At 42.4% G+C, this 21,107-nt stretch overlaps 1 protein-coding gene and 1 long non-coding RNA gene across 2 annotated transcripts in view; one reads left to right on the top strand and one right to left on the bottom strand.

Annotated features, from left to right (window-relative positions):
• The first annotated feature begins 554 nt into the window (after positions 1–554).
• On the top strand, positions 555–16,307 carry LOC116087336. The gene is made up of 3 exons (XR_004117374.1): positions 555–665; positions 8,008–8,121; positions 16,213–16,307. It is a non-coding gene; the product is annotated as an uncharacterized LOC116087336 (long non-coding RNA).
• Smad4 (SMAD family member 4) overlaps positions 8,597–21,107 on the bottom strand; it is a 58,347-nt gene continuing 45,836 nt past the window's right edge. Inside the window, exons 11-12 of the mRNA XM_031366002.1 lie at positions 15,728–15,866; positions 8,597–14,381 (exon numbers count right to left, since the gene is read on the bottom strand). Coding sequence (XP_031221862.1) covers positions 14,170–14,381; positions 15,728–15,866 — 351 coding nt within the window. The 3' untranslated portion in view covers positions 8,597–14,169. The remainder of the gene's footprint in view (positions 14,382–15,727; positions 15,867–21,107) is intronic.

Below are 21,107 nucleotides of genomic sequence, written 5' to 3' on the forward strand. Positions count from 1 at the left end.
TACAAGAAAGAAGGCTGAACAAGCCACACGAAGCAATGAAGCAAGCCAGTAAGCAGCACCCTCTGCCTAGCGCCTCTGCATGAGCCCCCTGCCTCCAGGTTCCTGCCCAGCTTGAGTTCTTGTCCTGACTTCCTTGGGTGATGAACGGCGACTTGGAAGTGTAAGTCAAGTAAAACCCCTTTCCTCCCCAACTTGCTTTTTTGGCCATGGTGTTTCTTTGCAGTAGAAACCCTAAGTAAGACACATGGTTTACAGGAGCAGCTGGAGATTGAGCAGATTAGAATGAGCCAGGAAAGGAGAAATGGCCTCTGAAGAAGGAAAAAAAAAAAAACCAGTGCATTTGTATGAAGAGAAGCAGTCGACCGCGTCCTATCCCTATGGGAAATCTGATAGGGACAAGGAAGCTACGACGCAATCTGAGAGAAAATGGGTTATTGCAGACTAACAATGAGCAGCAGCTGCATCAGAATGGCCAGTTGGAGTGGCGTGGGGAAAGGCTGAAAGGGAGGGGAGACAGGAAAAGCAACGCAGTGAAGAGTTTTTTAAAAGTTTTCTCCAGAAGGAAGCCTAGCCAAGGGATGGACGGGAGGAAATTCGGCGGATGGGACCACCCCAGTGGAAGTGCTGCCACAGACAGGGAAGCCGGAAGCAGGCATGATCTCGAGGTGGGGGCGGGGTGTACCCGGGTGCCGGCTTTGATAGAAACACGACAAACCATTTCTTGTGATGGAAAGAGCAATGGGTGCGCAAAGGGCGCTGTGGAGCTTGGATTGGAGGTTGGCATTTTGAAAGTGTACGCACATTGTGATGGTCTCATTTGGAGGGAGTAGGAAGTTAATGTGAGAGAAAGACACACACATACACACACACACAGAGAGAGAGAGAGAGAGAGAGAGAGAGAGAGAGAGAGAGAGAGAGAGAGAGAGAGAGAGAGAGAGAGAGAAAACACCATGCAGAATTGAATACACAGCATTGTGGTCCCAAGTTCGATACTGGATTAGCCAGAAACGTTTTCTTCAATGTGTGCTCAGCTGCCTATATGTAGAAGAGACTAAGACAATTGGTTTTGTTTGGGAATGGAAGGAGTGCTATAAAGGAAAAAGATGAGTTCAATTTTTTTTAAATATATGAAACACAGTATAAATTAAATGAGGGAAATGAAGGAGGTAGCGAATAACAAATGGAGGCTGTATGCCATAGTTCATGAAATCAAAACACACCTGGCCTCAGGATGACCATGACGCAGACAGTAGAATTGAAGGCTGTCACACACGTGGGTACCAGTAACAGGATGGAGATATACCAGTAGGAGCGGGTTGCTGGGACACGGTAGGGGAATGGGGAGGGAATCGAAGATTAGGAGGGCTCAGGGAATGTGGGGGCCAGGATGTCAGATGAGTTGTTTTGTGCTATCCCATTCATTTTGGTAGGAGGTACAGATTAAGTTATATTGAGGTAGCTATCAATCAAGGAAGTTGAGGAAGGTGAGGCGCTATCAATCAAGACTGGCAACTGGGTTTCAATCCCGGCCCCATGTGGTGGAGAGCTGACTCCTGAAAGTTACCGACTTCCACACACAAGCTGTGGCACGCTCACACACACCTAGGCTAACTTTTCAAAAACTTAGATGAGCCTTCATTTTTCTTCAGTTTTCTCGTGATTGGGTGAAAGGTCAGCTTTTTTCCACTGGGTTGTTCTGCCCCCTTGTCAGAGCTGCACATACCTGAGTGGCGTCTGTTTCTGAGGTATCAGAAAATAGCCCTCTGAGTAAGTGGATTTCAGTTGAGGCTTGAAAGAGACACATTTCCCAGAGACAGTCAGAGGTATATGCATTCCCAGCTGAGACCCTATGATGCTTATGTTGTTAGGGAAGCTGGGGCAGGGTCAGCAAGCCTCATTTTGACGTTAACTTGGTCTTGCCAATACCCAGGGAGAGGCCATTGACCTGTGGGTCTATCCTCCACCAAAGCCATGTGCCGGTTACTGTAGCTCTCTAGAATCTAAAAATCATAGACCGGTATCTGTCACTCAATTCCTTTTTCAAAATTAATGCAAAATTAATTGCATTAACTTTCTAGGGGTTGTCTTTACAAATACATTTTAGTATATAATTTTATCTACATGTTCAAAATTGTTGAAATTTTGGTAGAAGTTGTATTAGGTTGGTAAACTAATAGATTTTACAGAGAAGTGACATAGTTACTACTAATGCTCCAATCCTGACCATGGTGTCTGTCCATGGATAAGATCTTCAAGCTCTCAGCACTGGGCAGCTTCCAGTACGCAAGGCTTATTGATTTCATAACCAAGCGCCTGAAGTGATTATGTGATATTACATTTTTAGTTCATGTCCAGCTGTTCACTGCTGATATCAGAACAGTCTCAGTAGATGGAGAGTTTGTACACTGCGGTTTCTGCTGGACTCTTTCATTCTGGGAGTTTTAGAAAAAAACATCCCTTGTGCCAGTGAGATTCCTCAGCTAGGAAATGCATTTGCTGACAAGTCTAAGGACTTCGGGATGATAGACTAGTACTTGAAAGTTGTCCCAGTGTCCACAAATATGCCGAGCACCTTTGCAAGAACACACACACACATACATACATACACCCCAATACTTAAAAGAATTCTCCAGCTAAACCACCCAGTATGTGCATTTAGGAGAAGATTTAAGAAACACAAACCTGTTTTTCTTTTTCAAAAAGGTTTATTTATTATTACATGTAAGTACATTGTAGCTGTCTTCAGATACACCAGAAGAGGGCGTCAGATCTCATTACAGATGGTTATGAGCCACCATGTGGTTGCTGGGATTTGAACAGGACCTACAGAATAGCAGTCAGTGCTCTTAACTGCTGATCCATCTCTCAAGCCCCTAACTTTTTTTTCCCCCTGAGATGGAGGGTTTTTCTTTGCAGTCCTGGCTGTCCTGAAACTTGCTCTGTTTGACCAGGCTGGCCTTGAATTCACAGAGATCCATCTGTCCCTGCCTCCTGAGTTCAGGGATCAAAGGCATATGGTGCCACCACCTGGCTAAACCTGATTTTCTTTCTTTTTCTTTTTTCTTTTTCCTTTTTTCTTTTTTTTTCGAGACAGGGTTTCTCTGACTGTCCTGGAACTCACTCTGTAGACCAGGCTGGCCTCGAACTCAGAAATCCGCCTGCCTCTGCCTCCCAAGTGCTGGGATTAAAGGCATACGCCACCACTGCCCAGCTTAAACCTAATTTTCTTAATAGCCATATGACCGTTTACATTTCTTTCATACTGGATGAATTGTAGTGTTGCTCCATCTGTTTTTCTTCAGTTCTCACGTTTGTGAGGTATCCCTTTCGTCTTTGTAGTGTCTACAGTCTGTCCATTCCATCTTGCTCCCCAAATTAGTCATTTTTATGTCTTCCCCAGAGTGCAGTCTGTTAAGAACCATCAAGTGGTTGTGTTGTTTTCTTTCAGTGTTACTAGCGCCCAGGCACCTATGTTTAGTTACTTCTTTCTGATGGCTTTTGATTTGTTTGCTATCCTAAGTGCTGCAGTGGGAGTACAACGCCTTGGCTTGACACTTCCCCGGTTTGGCGTGGTTCTATGGATTTCCCTTTCAACACTTATATGGTTGGAATATGAAAGGAGCCCCAGGAGCTCACATTGAATGCTTGATCTCCAGTCTGTGGTTTGGGAAGTTGTGAGAACCTTAGGAGGTAGGAACTAGCCAGTGACAATAGGTCACTGAAGACCAATAGGTTCTGAAGAGACAGTCCCTGACCCTGCCTGTCCACCAGGAGCTAACCAGCTGCCTGGTCATACATCCACTGCTGCGACTTTTTACCTCATCGCAGCCTTGGAAGCTGCTCGCCATGAATACATCCGAAACCACAGTTCAGTCTGTTCTCCTTCAAGTTGTCAGTGATTTTTGTCATCTGGTCCAGAAAGCTAATACAACACTGCTGTGTGGATTAGATTTGTGTCCATGTGGTGTAAGTTAGAGGGAAGCCTCCGTTGAGGACATTCCACCGTAAGGTAGGCCTGTGGGCCAGCTTGTGGAGCATTTTCTTAATTAACTGATGGGAGAGGTCCCAGCCCATTGTGGGTGGTGCCATGCCTGAGCTGGTGGTCCTGGGTTCTATAAGAATTCAGGCTGAGCAAGTCCTGAGGAGCAAGCCAGTAAGCAGCAACCGACCATGACCTCTGCATCAGCTTCAGCCTCCCTGTTCCTGCTGTTTGAATTCGTGCCCTGACTTACTTTAATGACTAAACAGTGATGTGGAAGTTTAAGGCAAATAAACCCTTTCCTCCCCAGGTTGCTTTTTGGTCATGGTGTTTCACCATAGCAACAGAAACTGTAAGATAACTATTTCCAGGCCCCACAACCACCAGTGTGTTTTCATTTCCATTCTCATTTGGCTCAGGCTTTTTTCTTTATCCCATTATTTAGAAATGCATTGGTTGGGTGTCTGAACAACCTCTTGTATTTGCTACTGGTAGTTTATTTACAGTGTGTTCAGATCTTGATCTCAAATCCTTGAAAATGTATCCTCTTTATAAACATATCATGTCCTCTAAATAAATAGTTCACTTATTTTATAAACTATACAGGTTAGGAAAAATTTTTTAAAGCAGTTTGGGAATATTTTAATAGTTTTTTAAATTGTGGATAGATTTAAAAAAACAGAAGTAATCAAATATGTGTGCAACTTTACTGGCAAATTTGTTGTTTAAAAAAAATCATTTTTTAAATTGTGAAATGGGATCTAGCTATGTAGCTCTGCCTGGCTTCAAACTAACAATCCTCCTGCTTCTGTCACCTGAACACTGTAATTACAAGTGTACATGGTTGTGCCAACTTAGACTTTGCTATTTTTTTTTTTTTGTGGTTGGCATTTTTAGGTTAGTGTACCAAGTGATTATTCGAGGCAGCCCCTTCAGGCAGCTCATTACACTCCATTCTCGCGCCCTGCCCTCGGCCTTCCCAGCTCCTCTCCTCCCTCAGCCAACTCCTTCTGCTCTCCTGTTCCATGTACCCTCGCCCTATTCCTCACTCCCTTAAGATCTTCTTTCCCTCACCCTTTCTAGTTTCATGACCTACAAATATATACCTATCCTAGCATTTATGTAACTTTGTAGTTTCTGCACAAGAGAAACATGGTGGTTTTTCTCTAAGTCACTTAGCATTCTGGTACCCATTTCCTTGCAAACTCCACGATTTCATTTTCATTACGGCTGCACAGACTCCCGTTGTGTGTCCGTGGCACGTATTCTTTACCCATTCATCTGTCAGTGGCCATGAGCATTGGTTCCATTTCCTGGCTGTTGTGAACAACACGAGCATGATGCTCAAGTACATCTGGAAAGTTGACTTACAGCCCTACAGGTGCATATCCCAGTACTGTGTCCGAGTCATGTAGTAGTTCTACTCTTGGGAACTGCTTTCCATAGAAGCTACACAAGTATACACTCTTACCAGTAGTAATTCGGGTTCTAATTCCCCACAACCTCACCAAGCATTTGTTACCATTGGCTTTTGACAGTACCCACTCTAGAAACCAAAAGCTATTTTTCCCTGATGGCTGAGGATCTTAAACACTTCCCTGAGTAAATGTGAGCCATTTGTAATTTTTCTTTTGAAATTGTCTATTAATTGGGCTGGAGAGATGGCTCAGAGGTTAAGAGCACTAACTGCTCTCCCGAAGGTCCTGAGTTCAAATTCCAGCAACCACATGGTGGTTCACAACCATCTGTAATGAGATCTGAAGCCCTCTTCTAGTGCGTCTGAAGACAGCTATAGTGTACTTAGATGTAATAATAAATAAGATCTTAAAAAAAAAAGAAAAAAGAAAAAAAGAAATTGTCTATTAACTAGCTTATCTATTGATCCAATAATTTTTGACTTTTTGGTGTTAAATTTTCTGTAGGTCTTTATGTATCTTGGCTACCAATCCCGTCTGATGTATAGTTGGCAAATACTTTTTCTCATTCTATAGGCGATCTCTTCACTCTGGTGATTATTTTGTCTACCAAAACTCGATTTCATATAATCCCATTTGCCATCTCTTAGAACTGTTCTCTGTGCTGCTGGAGTCCTGTTCAGAAAATCCTTGCAATGCCTGTGTCTTGAAGGATTTCTTAAGCCATTTCAAAGTTTTAAATCTTAAAGTCCATGATCCATTTTGAATTCATTTTCATGGGGAAAGATGCGGATCTAATTCCATTCTCCTAACTATGGAAATGCAATTTTCTTAGCACAATTTGTCAAGAAGGTTGTTTTTGCAACACATATTTTTGACAGCTTTACCAAAAATGATGTGGCCAAAACATGTAGTTATATTGCTGGGTCTTCCATCCCACTCTTTTGGTCTACACGTTTTGTGTTAGTGTGTGGGGTTTTGTCACTACAGCTCTGTAAAATGAGAGTAAATATTACGATAGCTCTGGCATTTGGCTTTCTGCCGAGGATTGCTTCCACAGTTTGGGGCATTTTGTGCCTCTGTATGAGGTTTAGCATTGTATTTTCTAACTCTGTGAAGAATGTAAGTAAAATTTTGAAGGGGACCAAAATGAACCTGGAGATTGCTTTGGGTAATAAGGCCACTTTCTTTCATTTTTAAAGTTATTTCTTTACCTCTCCTCCCTCCAACCTCTCCCATGCCCCTTGCTTTTTTTTTGTTTTTGTTTGCTTGCTTGCTTGTTTCAAGACACAGTTTCTCTGTATAGCCCTGGCTGCCCACTCTTGCTACTTTTTTTATGAATGGCATTTTTAGGTTAGTGTACCAAGTGATGATTCGAGGCAGCACCTTCATGCAGGTCATTATACTGTCACCCTCATTGTCACTCTGTAGACCAGACTGGCCTTGAACTCAGAAATCCACCTGCCTCTGCCTCCCAAGTGCTGGGATTAAAGGCATGCGCCACCACTGCCTGGCCCCCCTGCTCTCTTAAACTTCATCTCCTAGTCTTTAATTTTATATACTACACAATTTATAGAATTGTTTTAAATATAAACTATTACACATAATCTGCTTTATGTGTGTGTATACATATATATATATGTATATATATGTATACACACACATACACACAATTTGCTGAGTCGGTTTAGTATTATTTGCTTGTTTTCAAGGTTAGCCACTTGGTACTGGATAGCCCATTAGGGGGCTCATCCTGGGGAAGGCGAATTCTCCCTTGTACAGCAACTAATTGCCTGTAGCTCTTCATCTGAGAGGTGGGGCTTCTTTGTTGACATTTTGCTACCATATTGTTTCATGGGTGGGACTTCCCTGTCATAACTAGAAAACAACGGTTGCAGCAGATTTCTTGGTCCTCTGGCTTCTTTGTTCCCTCTTCTTCCATGTTCTCCAAGTCTTAAATGTAGGGGCTGTGTTGCAGATGGACCAGTTAGGACTCTGAACCCCAGGCAGTTGTTCTCTGCATTTTGACCAGTTGGGGACCTCTTTATCGGTCTTCTGCAGAAGAAGCTTCTCTGATACAAGAAGAGAGCTACAATTACCCACGGGTGCCGACTATTCAGAGTGCATGGGAACAGGAATGGTACTGGGTTAGCAAAGTGGTAGAAATAGATACTCTAAGATTCATGGCTGCAGCAGACACGGGTACTTGGCTGGGTTCTTGTACCAGGCATGATTTCCCTCCTGTTGGGGAGGCCTTGCATCCAACTAAACAGCAGCCTGAAGAGGGGAAAGAGTTTATTTCACCTGGCAGTTGCCAGATCTCCATGAAGGGAAGTCAGGACAGGAGCCCAGAGACAGGGACGGCAGCAGAAGCCAAGGAACACTCTCACTAGCTTGCTCATGGCTTTACTCAGCTTGCATCCTTACACAACTCAGGAGTGCCTGCCCTGGGATTGCACCCCCACTTTTAGTCATGATCTTTCTCACAGTAGCAGAAAACTACGACCCGTGTGCCTTATCCTCCATGTGCCGATCACACTCCATTAGCTGCAGGTGCTGCTAAGTTATGTTGCTTAAGTCTCTCAAGCATCTTTTGCTTCGTGTATTTTGTAGGTCAACTGTGAGGTGGCTGCAGCCTAGGAGTCCTGTCTCCTTAATGGACTGCCTTCGTCTCCCTTGTGAGATGCTGTGTGTGCCTGCAATTCTGGTGGCTAACACAGGAGGATGGTGAGTTCAAAAGCCAGCCAAAATTATGCACTGAGATCTTGTCTCAAAAAAAGGGATTGGGTGGCCAAGGGCAGAAAGATAAAAATATACAGCTTCCCTTTCTCATGAAGCGTGGTCCATCTACTACCTCCCTCAAGTTCTCTCCTAGAATAATGCAAACTTCAGGTTAACAAACAAGAAAGAACAAGTCTCTGGGCCTGACGGGCATCTCTAAAACTCACATCAAGAACAGATGAGGTCACACACCTCTAAGCACCCGGGGCCCACACTCTACCTCAAGTCACTATCTTCCCACCCCATCTTCACAGCCAAGACTGAGGGATATTACTCCCGGGTTTGTCTCTAGAATGTCATCATTTCCCATCTCAAAAGTCACAAAAAAAAGAGAAACCGTTGATGTCAAGTGTAAAAATCAGGAACACTTTCTAGATCCAAGACATCCATGAGCTTAAGAAAACGAATGAGCACATAATGATTTAGTTGGCGTTCTCTTTTAATCAAAAACATACTTTGTTACAGAGTTCTCAAGAAAGATTCAACTACTTTTTTTTTTTAAAGCCACAGACTTCAACCAGGCAAAAAGTCTATAGAAAGAAAGTGGGCCTTTAGCTGACCAGGTTTCCCTAAGAGCAAAAGCTAAGAGTGGGCCCAGAGTAGGAGACAGAGCTGGGAGTGACACCACCAAATCTGTCCCCAGGACCCAGTTACCTCTTCCATACTGGATCTGCAGCACACCGGTTTTCATAACCTATAGGGAGTCATGCTTTTAAATCACGTTAGATGCATTGAACAAAAATCCCTTCCCGTTTGGAGAAGTTTGCCAACTCTATATTTAGCCTTTTAACTAATCCAAACCCGTGAGTCCTTCTACCAATGACAAGCAGCCTTACAAAGAGCAGCTGGCTTCATCCCTTCTTCACAGCTGCCACAGATGTGGCCTCTACCAGGACTCCCCACCCCCACCCCACCCCCTAGAAAGGGTCCCAGGCCCTTAAAAATAATGAAGTCAGTTATTATACTCATCCAAGCAGGCTGGAAGAAAACTCTCTGAAAGGCATGATCCAGCCAAAAGTTGTCTAATCAAAATGGATATAAAAGAGGCAAAAATAAAGTGAACAGTCATTCACTGGGACTGTTTTCATAGCATCAATTAAAATATTGATATAATTTCTGAAGAACTTCCTGTTTTGAGCGTAGAAGAATTAAGCTACTAAAGACCCAAAGAAAGGACCTCTAATACTACTAGGCATTTACAACAGGATTTCAATCCATTTTAGGTGAAGAATTGCCAGCACTTAGGAGGACATTATCATACATATACTAACTTCAAAGTTAGAATGTCATGACAGACACAGGCCTTTGCAGAGGCTCTGAACACAGACGATGACACAGTGAAATGAAGGTGTCCCCCCACCCCCCACCCCAGTGTTCTGTATGGTACAGACTGTAGCCCCTAAGGTGGTGCTAGGCCTTTGGTTAAAAATAAGTCATAAGGACATATGTAACTGCTTGTCCACAGAAGAACGAGGACTGAAAGATCAAGCCTAGTCTCACTGAATAACAGAGAAAAAAGTAAGAATTCCCCCTCAGACAGCGGAAAAAAGGTTAAGAGCGCATCTCCAACTGCTGCAGGGTGGGCAAGGTCACTTAGAAGCCAGAGCTGGCAGAATAGTCCTACCCCTCATTTCACAGACGAGGCAGCTGAGGCCCAGAGAAGGGAATGACTTGCCAAGGACACATGAAGGTACGAACTACAAGTGCAACAGTCTGATGAGTCCAGAGCCTGCTTTAGGTTGAGCAGGAGCATGAACCCTGGAGCTACTGAGAAAAGCATCTTAAACTGTGTGGAAGCGTTTACAGCAACACAGAGATAAATGATTGTCTTCACCCAACTTCTCCTCCGTCCTTCCTACATAAAAAAGAAAGAAAAGAAGGACTTAAAAGCTTCATTCACTTATTTAATTTGATGCTAAAATCCCTGAAAAGTCACTCATTGCATCAGCTACTCCTTGGGGCGTGGTATCAGACCCTCAATTCTCATAAAGGCACCTATAGGTCAGAAGTATCTACAGGGGAAGGAGGCCAGAGAACAGGGTCAGGACACAAAACAAGCAAAAGATGTTTTCTAAAGAGTGTGTGGTTTGTTGGTGCCTCGAGCCAACAGTACAGCTTTTTGAGTGAATTCGGTGGAAACTAAATCTTTCACAACATCAGGGAGGCGGGGGCAGCTATGGGCTATGAATATCACTTAATTCTCTCCACGTCAACCGTATAAAACCCACCAAGGATCGGGGGTCGCGCGGCAGCAGTGACAACAATGGCCAACAGCAGTGAACCCCGACAGGAAAGGGTCCTGGGCGAACACTAACAATCTCACTCGTCTGCTTCCCTCACGTAAGCAGTGAGGACAGTCGACCAGAAAACACCAAGGAGAGGCTCCCTAACCACTCAAGAAGCGTAGCTGTCAGGAGGCAGGATGGGAGAGGACAGCCCAGCATGGCCACAGCTAACCCACAGCAGTCTTGGGCCTGTAGGAATGGCTAGGCAGTACAGTACTGTCCGTCTCAGGAGCCCCAGAGGTCCACAGAGACAGTAGAGAGAGAAAAAGAGAATGGTTTACCAGTACATTCTGATCTGTGTAAATAGCTCCTGCCAATAGATGGCTCATTTTTCAAAAGTTTTACTGCTTACTAAGGCAAGATGATGAAAACCTTTATTCCTCAGGCGTGCCAGATGAACAGCTCCACTGCGCTGAGAAAAAGGCCTTGCCAAGGATGCTGCGAGGAGTAAGGCCACTGGCTTTCCACATGCTGCTTACTGCATCATGGAGAAGAGACTGCATGGTTATTAGAAGGGAAAACCAGAAAGGCCTGAGCAGGAGTCTCACAGGCTTTCTCTATGGTTATGCAGAGGAGGACTTAAGGGGCTATTTACAGATGGCTCCGTGTAGCCAATCCCTTCCGGGCCCTCACCTGTGAGAACTGGTCCGCGCTCCACTCATGACAGTGACCCAACTCATAACTTACTAATCGACCATCAAAGAAAACAGTGATGAAGACAGGAACCTACAGGAACTACCGAAAACCTCTCTGGCCAGCTCCAAACAAACCTGCTCCTTCCAAGGGGTCTCAGCCAATGGGACAACAAATTAGAATTAAAAAAAAAAAAAAAAAATTGAAGAGTGACAATTAGCCAGTGACGAGCAGGCCAGGAGCAGACAAGAGTTCACCACCATGGACGCTCCACAGGCATCCCAAGAAGGTTCCCTTCTCCAGACTGGAAAACCTCTGAGCTCCTTCACCGCCAGAGTTGCTACTACAAACCACACCATTCCTCACAAACCTGGCTTTCTAACTTTGAAATACAGCGCAGCTAAGCATGTGTTTGCCGCTGGGTTCTGCAGGTGTGTGCCCTCAGCCAGCTCACACTAGCTCACACTATCTGCCAACCTGCACTGTTTAAAGGAGCAATGGGCAGTACAAAAAGACTGCCTGTGGACGAGCAAGTTCACGGCAGTGGCTTGGTATCTCTATACAGCAGGGGGCGTAAAGGTCAACGATTAACGTAGACTCTATACCAGAAAAGAATCTACCTCCGAGCAAATAAAGGCAATGCCATTACGGATTCTCTTTAATCATGCACAGAAAGGCACAGGACAAAAGGAGAACGGTTTCAAACTGGGTTGGGTGGCCACGGAAACTTAATCTTGGGAGACTTTTGAGCTGTGACTTACAAACGACCCACCCAGAACCATACCCACATCATAATCAGTCTCTAAGAACTAGAGAAACTAGTTTATCCCAAAGTTTTTAAACTTTGGGAAGTTTTTTAAAGTCTTATTCAAAGATAGCAATGTGTAATGAACAAAAAGAAACAGTTTAACTGAGCCTTTTCAGGAATTCTAGACTCCTTAAAAGCATAGGACAGGCAAATTACAAACTTCATCAATAACCAGAAATAATTTCTATGGCTCTTAGTAAGAAAACCAAGACAAGTGGCTTGGCTCAGAAGAGATACTTCTTAGCAAATATTTCCCACATACTTTATGAAGATGATTAAATATGGGAAACTTTCCAGAAAGTACAAGAGGAAGCATCAAGTTACATGGTCAGATAACCTGGATCTTTAAAAACCTGTTACACTACAACGCACTCTTCTCACTCCTGTTCCCCATTCATAGTGAAACAGATCTAAAGACAAACATTTCTAGACAAAGTATCTTTTTATAATTCTGTCAATACAACATTTTTTTTAAAATCACCAAACTTACACAGATAAAATTAGGTCTGTAACAAAAGTATCTATAAGAGTAGAAACTGGTGAAGCAGCTTTAAAACACAGGACGTGTGTGCTGGACTGAGATGTGCACCAGTCACAGCAGCACTCTGAGGGGCCAGCCTCTGGAACCTTCTGAAGCAGGCTGCAGGACGTGGTCATTTCTGTTGGCACAAAAAAGAACTGCTATGCACAGTGTTTCCAGAGATCACATGCCTACTGCAATTTAAAAGTCACAGAAAACTCTCAAAGAGTAAAAGCATCGCAATGATGATCTTGATTTTATTCACACTATTTATCCAAGCCTATTTTTTGCTACAGTAAAATAAAAGCTCAAAAAATAACCAACTCTACACATGATGTATAATGTCCGTGGGGAAGTCCTGGTAGAGTGTGAAGGGAACCAGAGCTGCACAAGACAACTGGCTGTTGCCTGTCATTTAGTAGAAGGTGTCTTGCCACTGAGATTGGACTCAAAAGTGCAAAAGGAAAGCATTTTAAAAACCAAACCTAGAATTCAACTTCGTATATTGACTCAGTTTTATTTACGCTAGTAACTAGGTAAAAAGTATACATGTTGTGTCTGTGGTACAGTCAATGCATCTCAACTCCACTACTTCAATCTCTACAAAGTCACCGCCGAGTGATCAATGATGGCAAACCAAGGGCTTATAATAACCAAAAGGTATAAAAAAGTTTGCAGTCTTGCCCCAAGATACAAAAACTGAATTTTAAACAATGTCAAAACATACATGATTTAAACAGTATATGAAAAAAAGTCACACATCAAATCAAGTACAAAAATATGCAAACTACCTGTCACCACTGCACTGTTTCCGTTATCCTGCACAGTATTTAACATAGAATTTAGCAGTTTCCAAAATAGTCATTATTTTAGTTGAAGCACTGCCCCTTGCAGAACAGTGAAGCGTCAGGCAGAGCAACACTGCTTTTAGTGTTTTTATAAATACAAAACTTTCTCCCTATGAATTAAGGGAAAAAAATTCCTCCCCTAGGCTTTTTTAATAACTAACCTTGTGCCTAGAAATATAGAAGAATTCATTTACTGTTTAAGAGGGCAAAGTATACATCTTGATAATGGTCATCCATTAGGGATAAAAAAATTTCTATTTTAAATGGCATTTCTTTGACTGATAATTGTAAGAATTGTCAATATGCACACAGATTAGTGTTTTGTCTTGGGGAAAAAAGCCCTGAAGTCTGCAGGACAGTATGAATTTAATTCACCTTCACTGTTTAACTTGCAAAAACATTCTGAATAAAAAGTTGATAAAAGGTTTTTAAAAGAGAGTGAAGTTGCTCTTCGTAAAACTGGCTCGCCCACGTGCCACGTGAGCACAGTATGTTCAACAATAACTTGCCCATTAAGGAACAGGTGACTTAACTTTGAGAACTTCTCAGCCTTAAAATCAGCAGCACTGACTTTACTCTGCATGGAAGGAGCTCTCACACACTTAAAGAGCGGAGTTCCAGCACTGGAATGACTCCTTCATACAGAACAACCAGTGAAAATTTAATAAGAATTGGACCTTCCTGATCTTCAAGCTCTGAGCCATGCCTGAAAGTTTTAAAATAGAAAAGAAGTTTTAATTCAGTTTCTGTCTGCTAAGAGCAAGGCAGCAAACACATCTTTCAACCCTTTATGCAAAGACAGAGCAGAACAAAAATGCAATAGATCTTCAGATTATAAACATGAGTATATTTCATAGTCCACCATCCTGGAAATGGTTAGGGCGTCCATGGTGTGAGGTCTCAGTCTAAAGGCTGTGGGTCCGCAATGGGCATGGTGTGCAGGACTTCGTCCAGGAGCTGCAGAGCTCGGTGGAGGTGAATCTCAATCCAGCATGGGGTTTCTTTGATGCTCTGTCTTGGGTAATCTGGGCCCCAGCCCTTCACAAAGCTCATCCTGAGTATGCACAAGCGCCGGAGATCATCTACACCAATGCCAGCAGCAGCAGACAGACCTAACAGAAGCAGAAGTGTGGAGGGCGTCAGGGGGCAAGGACCTCTCTTCCCATCCTCCCCAGGCTGCCTTCTTTACTTATTTTCCTCTCAGCATATACAACTTCTCTGTCAAAGTGTCAACAGTAACTGCAGATCTAAGAAGAGATCACTCATCACTGGTGAGTGAAAATATTAAGACAGTTTATATTCCATCTATATATTTTAACTACCAGAGAGCAAGTAAATTTCCACATGCCACCAATAATTCCCCCACTCTCCTCTTCAGAAGGGTACAGGAGTGAAAATCGACTTCTCTGTAAAAGACAGGGCATGTCCCCAGCTGTAAGCGTCTCAGCATCTAACTGCCACACAAGAGTGAAGCAGGACTAGTAGTCAGAGGGGCATGCACTTATTTGGCCCCTCTTAGACATTTCAATTGACTTGTGTCTGTCTCTCAGTTTTGAGATAATATGGAGGGGAAAAGTATGGATAAAAATAAGAAATTCAATACTAGTCTGAATTCTTAAGGAAACAGATCATGTCTACAACATTAAAACTAGCAAATGGTTTAGATCTCCAATCTTGTTTAATTGAATTAGTGATGTCTTATATATACCTAAATTGTAAACTCTTAAACATATGTCACAACAGACTCTATCTCATTTTCTCGTCAGAACATACAGTCATATAATCAGTCCACATTTATCATTATTACCATGAGACTAATGGGAAGAATTTGCAAGTGCTGTGGAGAAACCTGCAGGCTCACTGCAGCTTTCTGAGCCAGTGTGATTTGCTTACCACACTGCAGAAGTTAAGAACAGGGGTTGAATGAATCACTAGTTATGCCTTCAGACGTGGAAGATGGGTGCCACGTGTTTCCATCATAAAATTCTATAGTCACGAGTTTAACTCTGCAGTAAAAAATCCCCCATCAGTGTAAAACCTGGCACAGTCCAATTCTACCCTAAAATTAAAAGTCTACAAGTTATAAACTGCCACCCTCACTTAGCTATCCTGTGCTCAGAATACTGTTTCTAAATGGAGGTGTCCAATTCCGAACCTGCAATAGCTGTTCCCAGAAGCACAAAGCCAAGCACTCAGTGACTTAACCCCCTGGCTGGTGAGGCAGCAAGTGTAATAGGAGAGACCGAGATATGCCAGCCCCCTTTATGCCCTGATGCAAATAGGCTCTTATCCCAGGAAAAGTGAAACTACAACAGAAGAAAGATTTTTTACAAATTCAAATGTTATAACCCAGTAAAAAATTTAATTTCTATTATTGCTTAAGACAATCATCAACTGAGTGAATCAAGATTAAAAGTCACCACTGGACTTTGAACAGAAAACTCAAAGGCATACATACTGATTGCTGGGGCTATTCCACCTACGGACCCAGGACCAGGGATGTTTCCTGCTACAGCTGCTGCCTGGGCCGCGGCTGCAGCCTGCGCAGTGGCTGCCTGTTGCTGCATCTGCCGGTGACACTGCCGCAAATCAAAGACCTTTAAAAAGCAAAAGTGTAAGTTTAATATATGAGTGCACTACCAAAGATTCCATTCATCAAAAGCCAACAAGCAATGTATCAACAACCCAGAGTTCCATTTGCCTCTCACAAGAAAAGAAATGAGTAGAAGTTTTTAAATTTCAGGGACTTTCGAAAGTACACAGGTTTGAGCCTCAGCACCTACATAACAGCGTGTGACGATGTAACTGCAGTCCCAGGGGATCTGATGCCCTCTTCTAGCCTCCAAGGGACTCCAGACACTCACGTGAGGCACACACATACATGAAGACAAAGCACCCAGACACATACATAATTTTTCAAAATAAACTTTTAAAATTTTACAGTTTGGATATCAGCAAGAGGTACATTTCATTGTGTGGAACAGATCCGTGTGAGCCAGCTGTCCCTTGCATTGTGAAGAGCTACCCATCTATGTCAAAAGAACAGGTAAGAAAATGTCCATCCTTTGAGAGTCAAACTATTGAGTTGTCTTTTAAGCTACAAGGGATGGCTTTCATATCTGGCCAGTATCTTTGACAATGCTTAAAATTGGGAAAGTATAGCAAACTGCATTGTCACTATATAAGAAAACATCTATAGTTATTACATTTAAAACATTTACTATGTGTGTGTGTGTGCACGCACGCGCGCGTGTGTGTACATGCATGCAATGTGTATGCCGATGCCCAAGACAGCTAGAAGAGGGAAGAGGGTACTGAACTCCCTGGAGCTAGGATTGGAGGTAGTCGTGAGACACCTCATGCAGGCTCAGAACTCACCTGGGCCTGTTGGAAGATTGGCAAGTACTTTAAACTGAGAACCTAAAGCTTGTGGAGAAAGTACTTTGCCAACTGAGCCACTTCTCTAATCTTTATCCTAGAACTTAGTTTTAATGAAGTCCAAATTACGAACTGTTTTTACAAATCAAGCCTTTGATGTTTTACCTAAAGTTATTAACAATCACCTAGGTTTAATTCTGATAGCTTATATGAAATTCATAATTTGTTGTGTTTTACATTGCTATATGCAGTCACATTTTAAAAGTCATCACTAATCAAATACAATACATGTAATTCTTTAAGGGGTGAGGGTGGAGGGGGTCTCACTGTGTAGATTAGACAAGTTTGTACCACCATGCCCAGCCCATATGTAAGCCGTGCCTAGCCCATATGTAACCTTATTATTTAAATATAGTCTAAAAAAACTGCTCAACACTCCTCCCCATCCACCAAAAATCATTAAAAAAAAAAAAAATCAACCAAATAATCTTCCTATATGGACACAGTACAATTATGTTGTAAATGATCACATACACAGCTGAACAAATCATACACAGTGGCATATATTACAAGAAACCACAAAAATGAAAACTGATGACTTCAATTTGAAGATAAATAAAAATGATGTACCAGATACTTCAGCAAACCTTCCTTCCATATATCATTCATGTAGTTATGATGCTTAGAGTGGGAAACCAAGTTTTCAGGCGAGCCATACAACATTCCTGAGACCCATGTGCTTATGGCTTCCCGCAGAACAGGTTCACTCTCCATACAGATTCTGACTGAACGGGAAAACAAGTGCAGCACTGAATGGAGCACCTACCTTTCAGAACCATCTAAGGTGTTGATAGAAGCAATTCCAAGAGACCAAACACTGTAAATATTCTTTTTAGCAAAAATACAAAACAGTATTTCAACCTTCCTAAGCTAAGGAACAACTTAACTATGAATATTTATGATCATGTTTTCTGCAGTTACTCTCACGTAAATTTATTATAAACTCACTACATAACATGTGTGAGTATAATATTTCAGTATTGTATTTCTTTCAATCAAGAGCCAAATTTTGCATTTCTTTTATAAGCTTCAATTATAATTCTATATCAGCTTAAACTAACATCAGGAAATAGCTTAGGGGAGACACACACAGTGGTGTACCATGTAGACCTGTGTACTAAGACTGCATACAGGATTCACTAAGTTATTGAACTAACTAAAGGTAGACATCACAATGTGGGGCTGAGAAAATGGTGCAGTGCTAAGAGCACTTGCTGTTGTTGCAGAGGACCCAAGTTTGAGTCCTAGAATCCTCACAGTGGCTACAGCCATCTACAATCCCACTTCTAAGAGACTCGCCAGTCGCTTCTGATCTCTGTAAGCACTAGGCACACACGAGGCATGCATACACACATGCTGGCAAAACACTCATACACAGAAAAACGTAATTTAAAAAAAAAATCACAAAGTGCAGATGTTGGGAAAAAATTAAACTTAATGGGGTACACAACACTTTTCAAGCTAGCTCTATATAAACAAATTTTTGTTTTAAAAGCATCTTCTGCTTTTTCCCTCACTATGTGTATGTTTAAAAGCAAATCAGATTCAATATTCAAGAAATGCTAATAAAAGCTGCAATGGGATTCTACTAGTATTGATGGAAAATAGATAAACTGAAACCATCACACATTAACGGGAATATATGGTTTTTGTAAAACAGTTTAGCATATTGTCCTAGTTAGGGTCATTATTGCTTGACAAAACACCATGAACAAAAAGCAAGTGGGGAGGGCTTATTTCACTCACAATTCCATATCAAACGTTCACATTCCTAGCAGTGAGGGCAACAACTCAATCAGGGCAGGAACCTGGACAGGAGCTGATGCAGAGGCCTTGAAGGGCGCTGCTTACTGGCTTGCATCCTCCTGACTTGCTTGGCCTGCTTTCTTAGAGAACTCAGGACCACTTTCCCAGGGATGGCACCACTCACAAAGGGCTGGGCTCAATTACTAATTAAGAAAATGTCCTACAGGCTAGCCTATACCTGTTTTCTCGAAAGAGGCTCCCTCAGTTGAGAAGATAACTCCAGCTTATATCACACTGAAGAAAAAGTAGCCAGCACACAGAACTTCCAAAAGTAAAAGTTACTTTAAAATCTAGGAGTTCATAGATTGTTAAGGCCTGTCCTGGAGATACCATATGCCTTGGTCAAAGGACAGAGAATCAATCAAGAACTGGGCTAGAAGCTCTCAGAAGATGCCTGGCAGGCAATGGTGGAGAACCGTCATGACACTGTTGCTTGGTTGTAGATTCTGGGCACAACTGACGAGGACACAGGCAAGATGTGTCTACTGGTGCAACAATAGCAAGTCTGTTATGGAAGTAACCAACTGCGTCTCATTAAGCTTGATGCACATGTCTGGTACTATAAAACCTAACCAAAACCCAGGAGCTGAGGAAGTCAGAGGCCCCAATGAGAATACTACTGCTAGTTTGCTAAATGGCCGTAATAACATGCCCATCAAATTGCCTTCTAATGCCTACATTATGCCCATGGATTAGTGTTGCCATCAATTTTGTTCAGAAATACTACTTTTTGCAGTAGTCAGTGGTAACCAGACAAAATGCTATGAAATGCCTGCTAGATTTATAAATGCCTATAGATTATAAATAAGAAATCTATATTACCTTCTCTAGTGCTCAGAGCACAATGCAGGGGGGAGTCAGAACAAATGTTAAGAGCTGGAGAAAGAGGAGAAGTGGTGTGGAATGCTAACTTCTGAGCACTGACATGGTTGACTGACTCAAACTCCCAGGAGCTGCGAGCACCTGTACAAGAGCTCTACACTATAGGATCCATCAATCTCCATCCTGCCCTGGAAGAGGGAGGGGCAAGAGGGGCTCCTAACAGACTGCCACTGTTTAGGGGCCTATGCTTCTGTAATCAACTGTAACGCACACTCACTGAGTCACACATAAAATGATGAGAAGAGGTTACCAATGTCTGAAAATGTCACTGCTGAACATATTACAATGTATAATTAACATTACCTAAAAGACAGGGGTCTTCTTTCTAGAATAAAGAAATATTCCAAAATGGTTTGGTGATAGTTGTACAATTCTGTGAACACTAAAAGTACTGCATACTTAAAATGATTTGTGTGACATATAAACTGCAATTGCTTCAATAATGCTGTTGAAAACCAGAATTCCCAGGACTAACAGACCAAGATAGCTAGAGAGCAGGTTCCATGACTAAGAGCACACACTGCTATCACAGATCACCCATGTGGTACATGACAACCACTGGTAACTCCCAGTTCTAGGGGATCTGAGGCCCTCTTCTGACTCTGCAGGTACCAGGCACCCGTGCAATGCACTACATATATGGAGGCACTCATACACACATATAAAAGAAAATAAAGAATAAAAGCCACATAAAGAACAAAAAAGGAAAGAAAAAATTCTTTACTAAAACTTTAAAAGCCAGGTGTAGTGGACCATGCCTGTAATGCCAGTACCCATGATGTAGAAGCAGGAAGAGGAGAGGGTTCAAGGCCACCTAGAGCTCTAGGACAAATTCAAAGCCAGCCAACAGGGGCTAGATGAAACTTTATATCAAAAACCAAAAGCACGAATACACTTGTTTACCATTTTAATTCAACAGGGAAATGTCTGTGTACATGAGTACCTCTCAGTGTGTAGGCACTTCTAGGGGCTCCCATTATTTGCATACACTTCACTTCACTGGTGGGACTCTACCTGGGAACAGTAACTGAAATATACCCTTTACTCGCCACTGCCAAAAGAATCATCAAATTAGAAAATGTCAGTCGTTCAATACAAGATACATTTATACTGGTCTAGTAAGATTATTCTGATGAACATAAAACTGTTGTAAAAAAAGAAAGAATCCTTGCCAGGCACGGTAGCACACACTTTCATTCACAGCACTTGAAAGACAGAAGAAGCAGGAAACCTTCATGAGCTCACAGCTAGCCTGCTGTCTCTCTATCTCACAAAAGAGCACCTGGGCGTGGTGGCACACACCTGTAATCCAGTACTCAGCAGACAGAGACAGGAGCAGCTCTGTAGTTTAAAGCCAGCCAGGTGAACTCTGGAATAGCCAGAACTACAAAATCATAAATGATTCTTTAAATCTTAGACAGCTAGGACAAAATAGGATACTGTTTCAATGCCAAATATTCTGTCCCACATTCACTGCAGAAGTTCATGAATATTATAACACACAGTGAAATATCAAACAGTTACCAGAACTTAAACACAAATGTTCAGTGAATGATTCAGCAAAAAACTGACTACCCAAACAAAGAAACAAACAAACAAGCCCCCAAACTAAACTGATAATACAAAAAAAGAGAAGCAGAAGGAAAGAGAGAGAGAGACAGAGAGAAAGACGGGGAGAGAGAGGGACAGAGAGAGAGAGAGAGACAGACGGG

The sequence above is a fragment of the Mastomys coucha genome, unplaced genomic scaffold (assembly GCF_008632895.1).
Source record: "Mastomys coucha isolate ucsf_1 unplaced genomic scaffold, UCSF_Mcou_1 pScaffold13, whole genome shotgun sequence".
In the NCBI taxonomy this organism is placed as follows: Eukaryota; Metazoa; Chordata; class Mammalia; order Rodentia; family Muridae; genus Mastomys; species Mastomys coucha.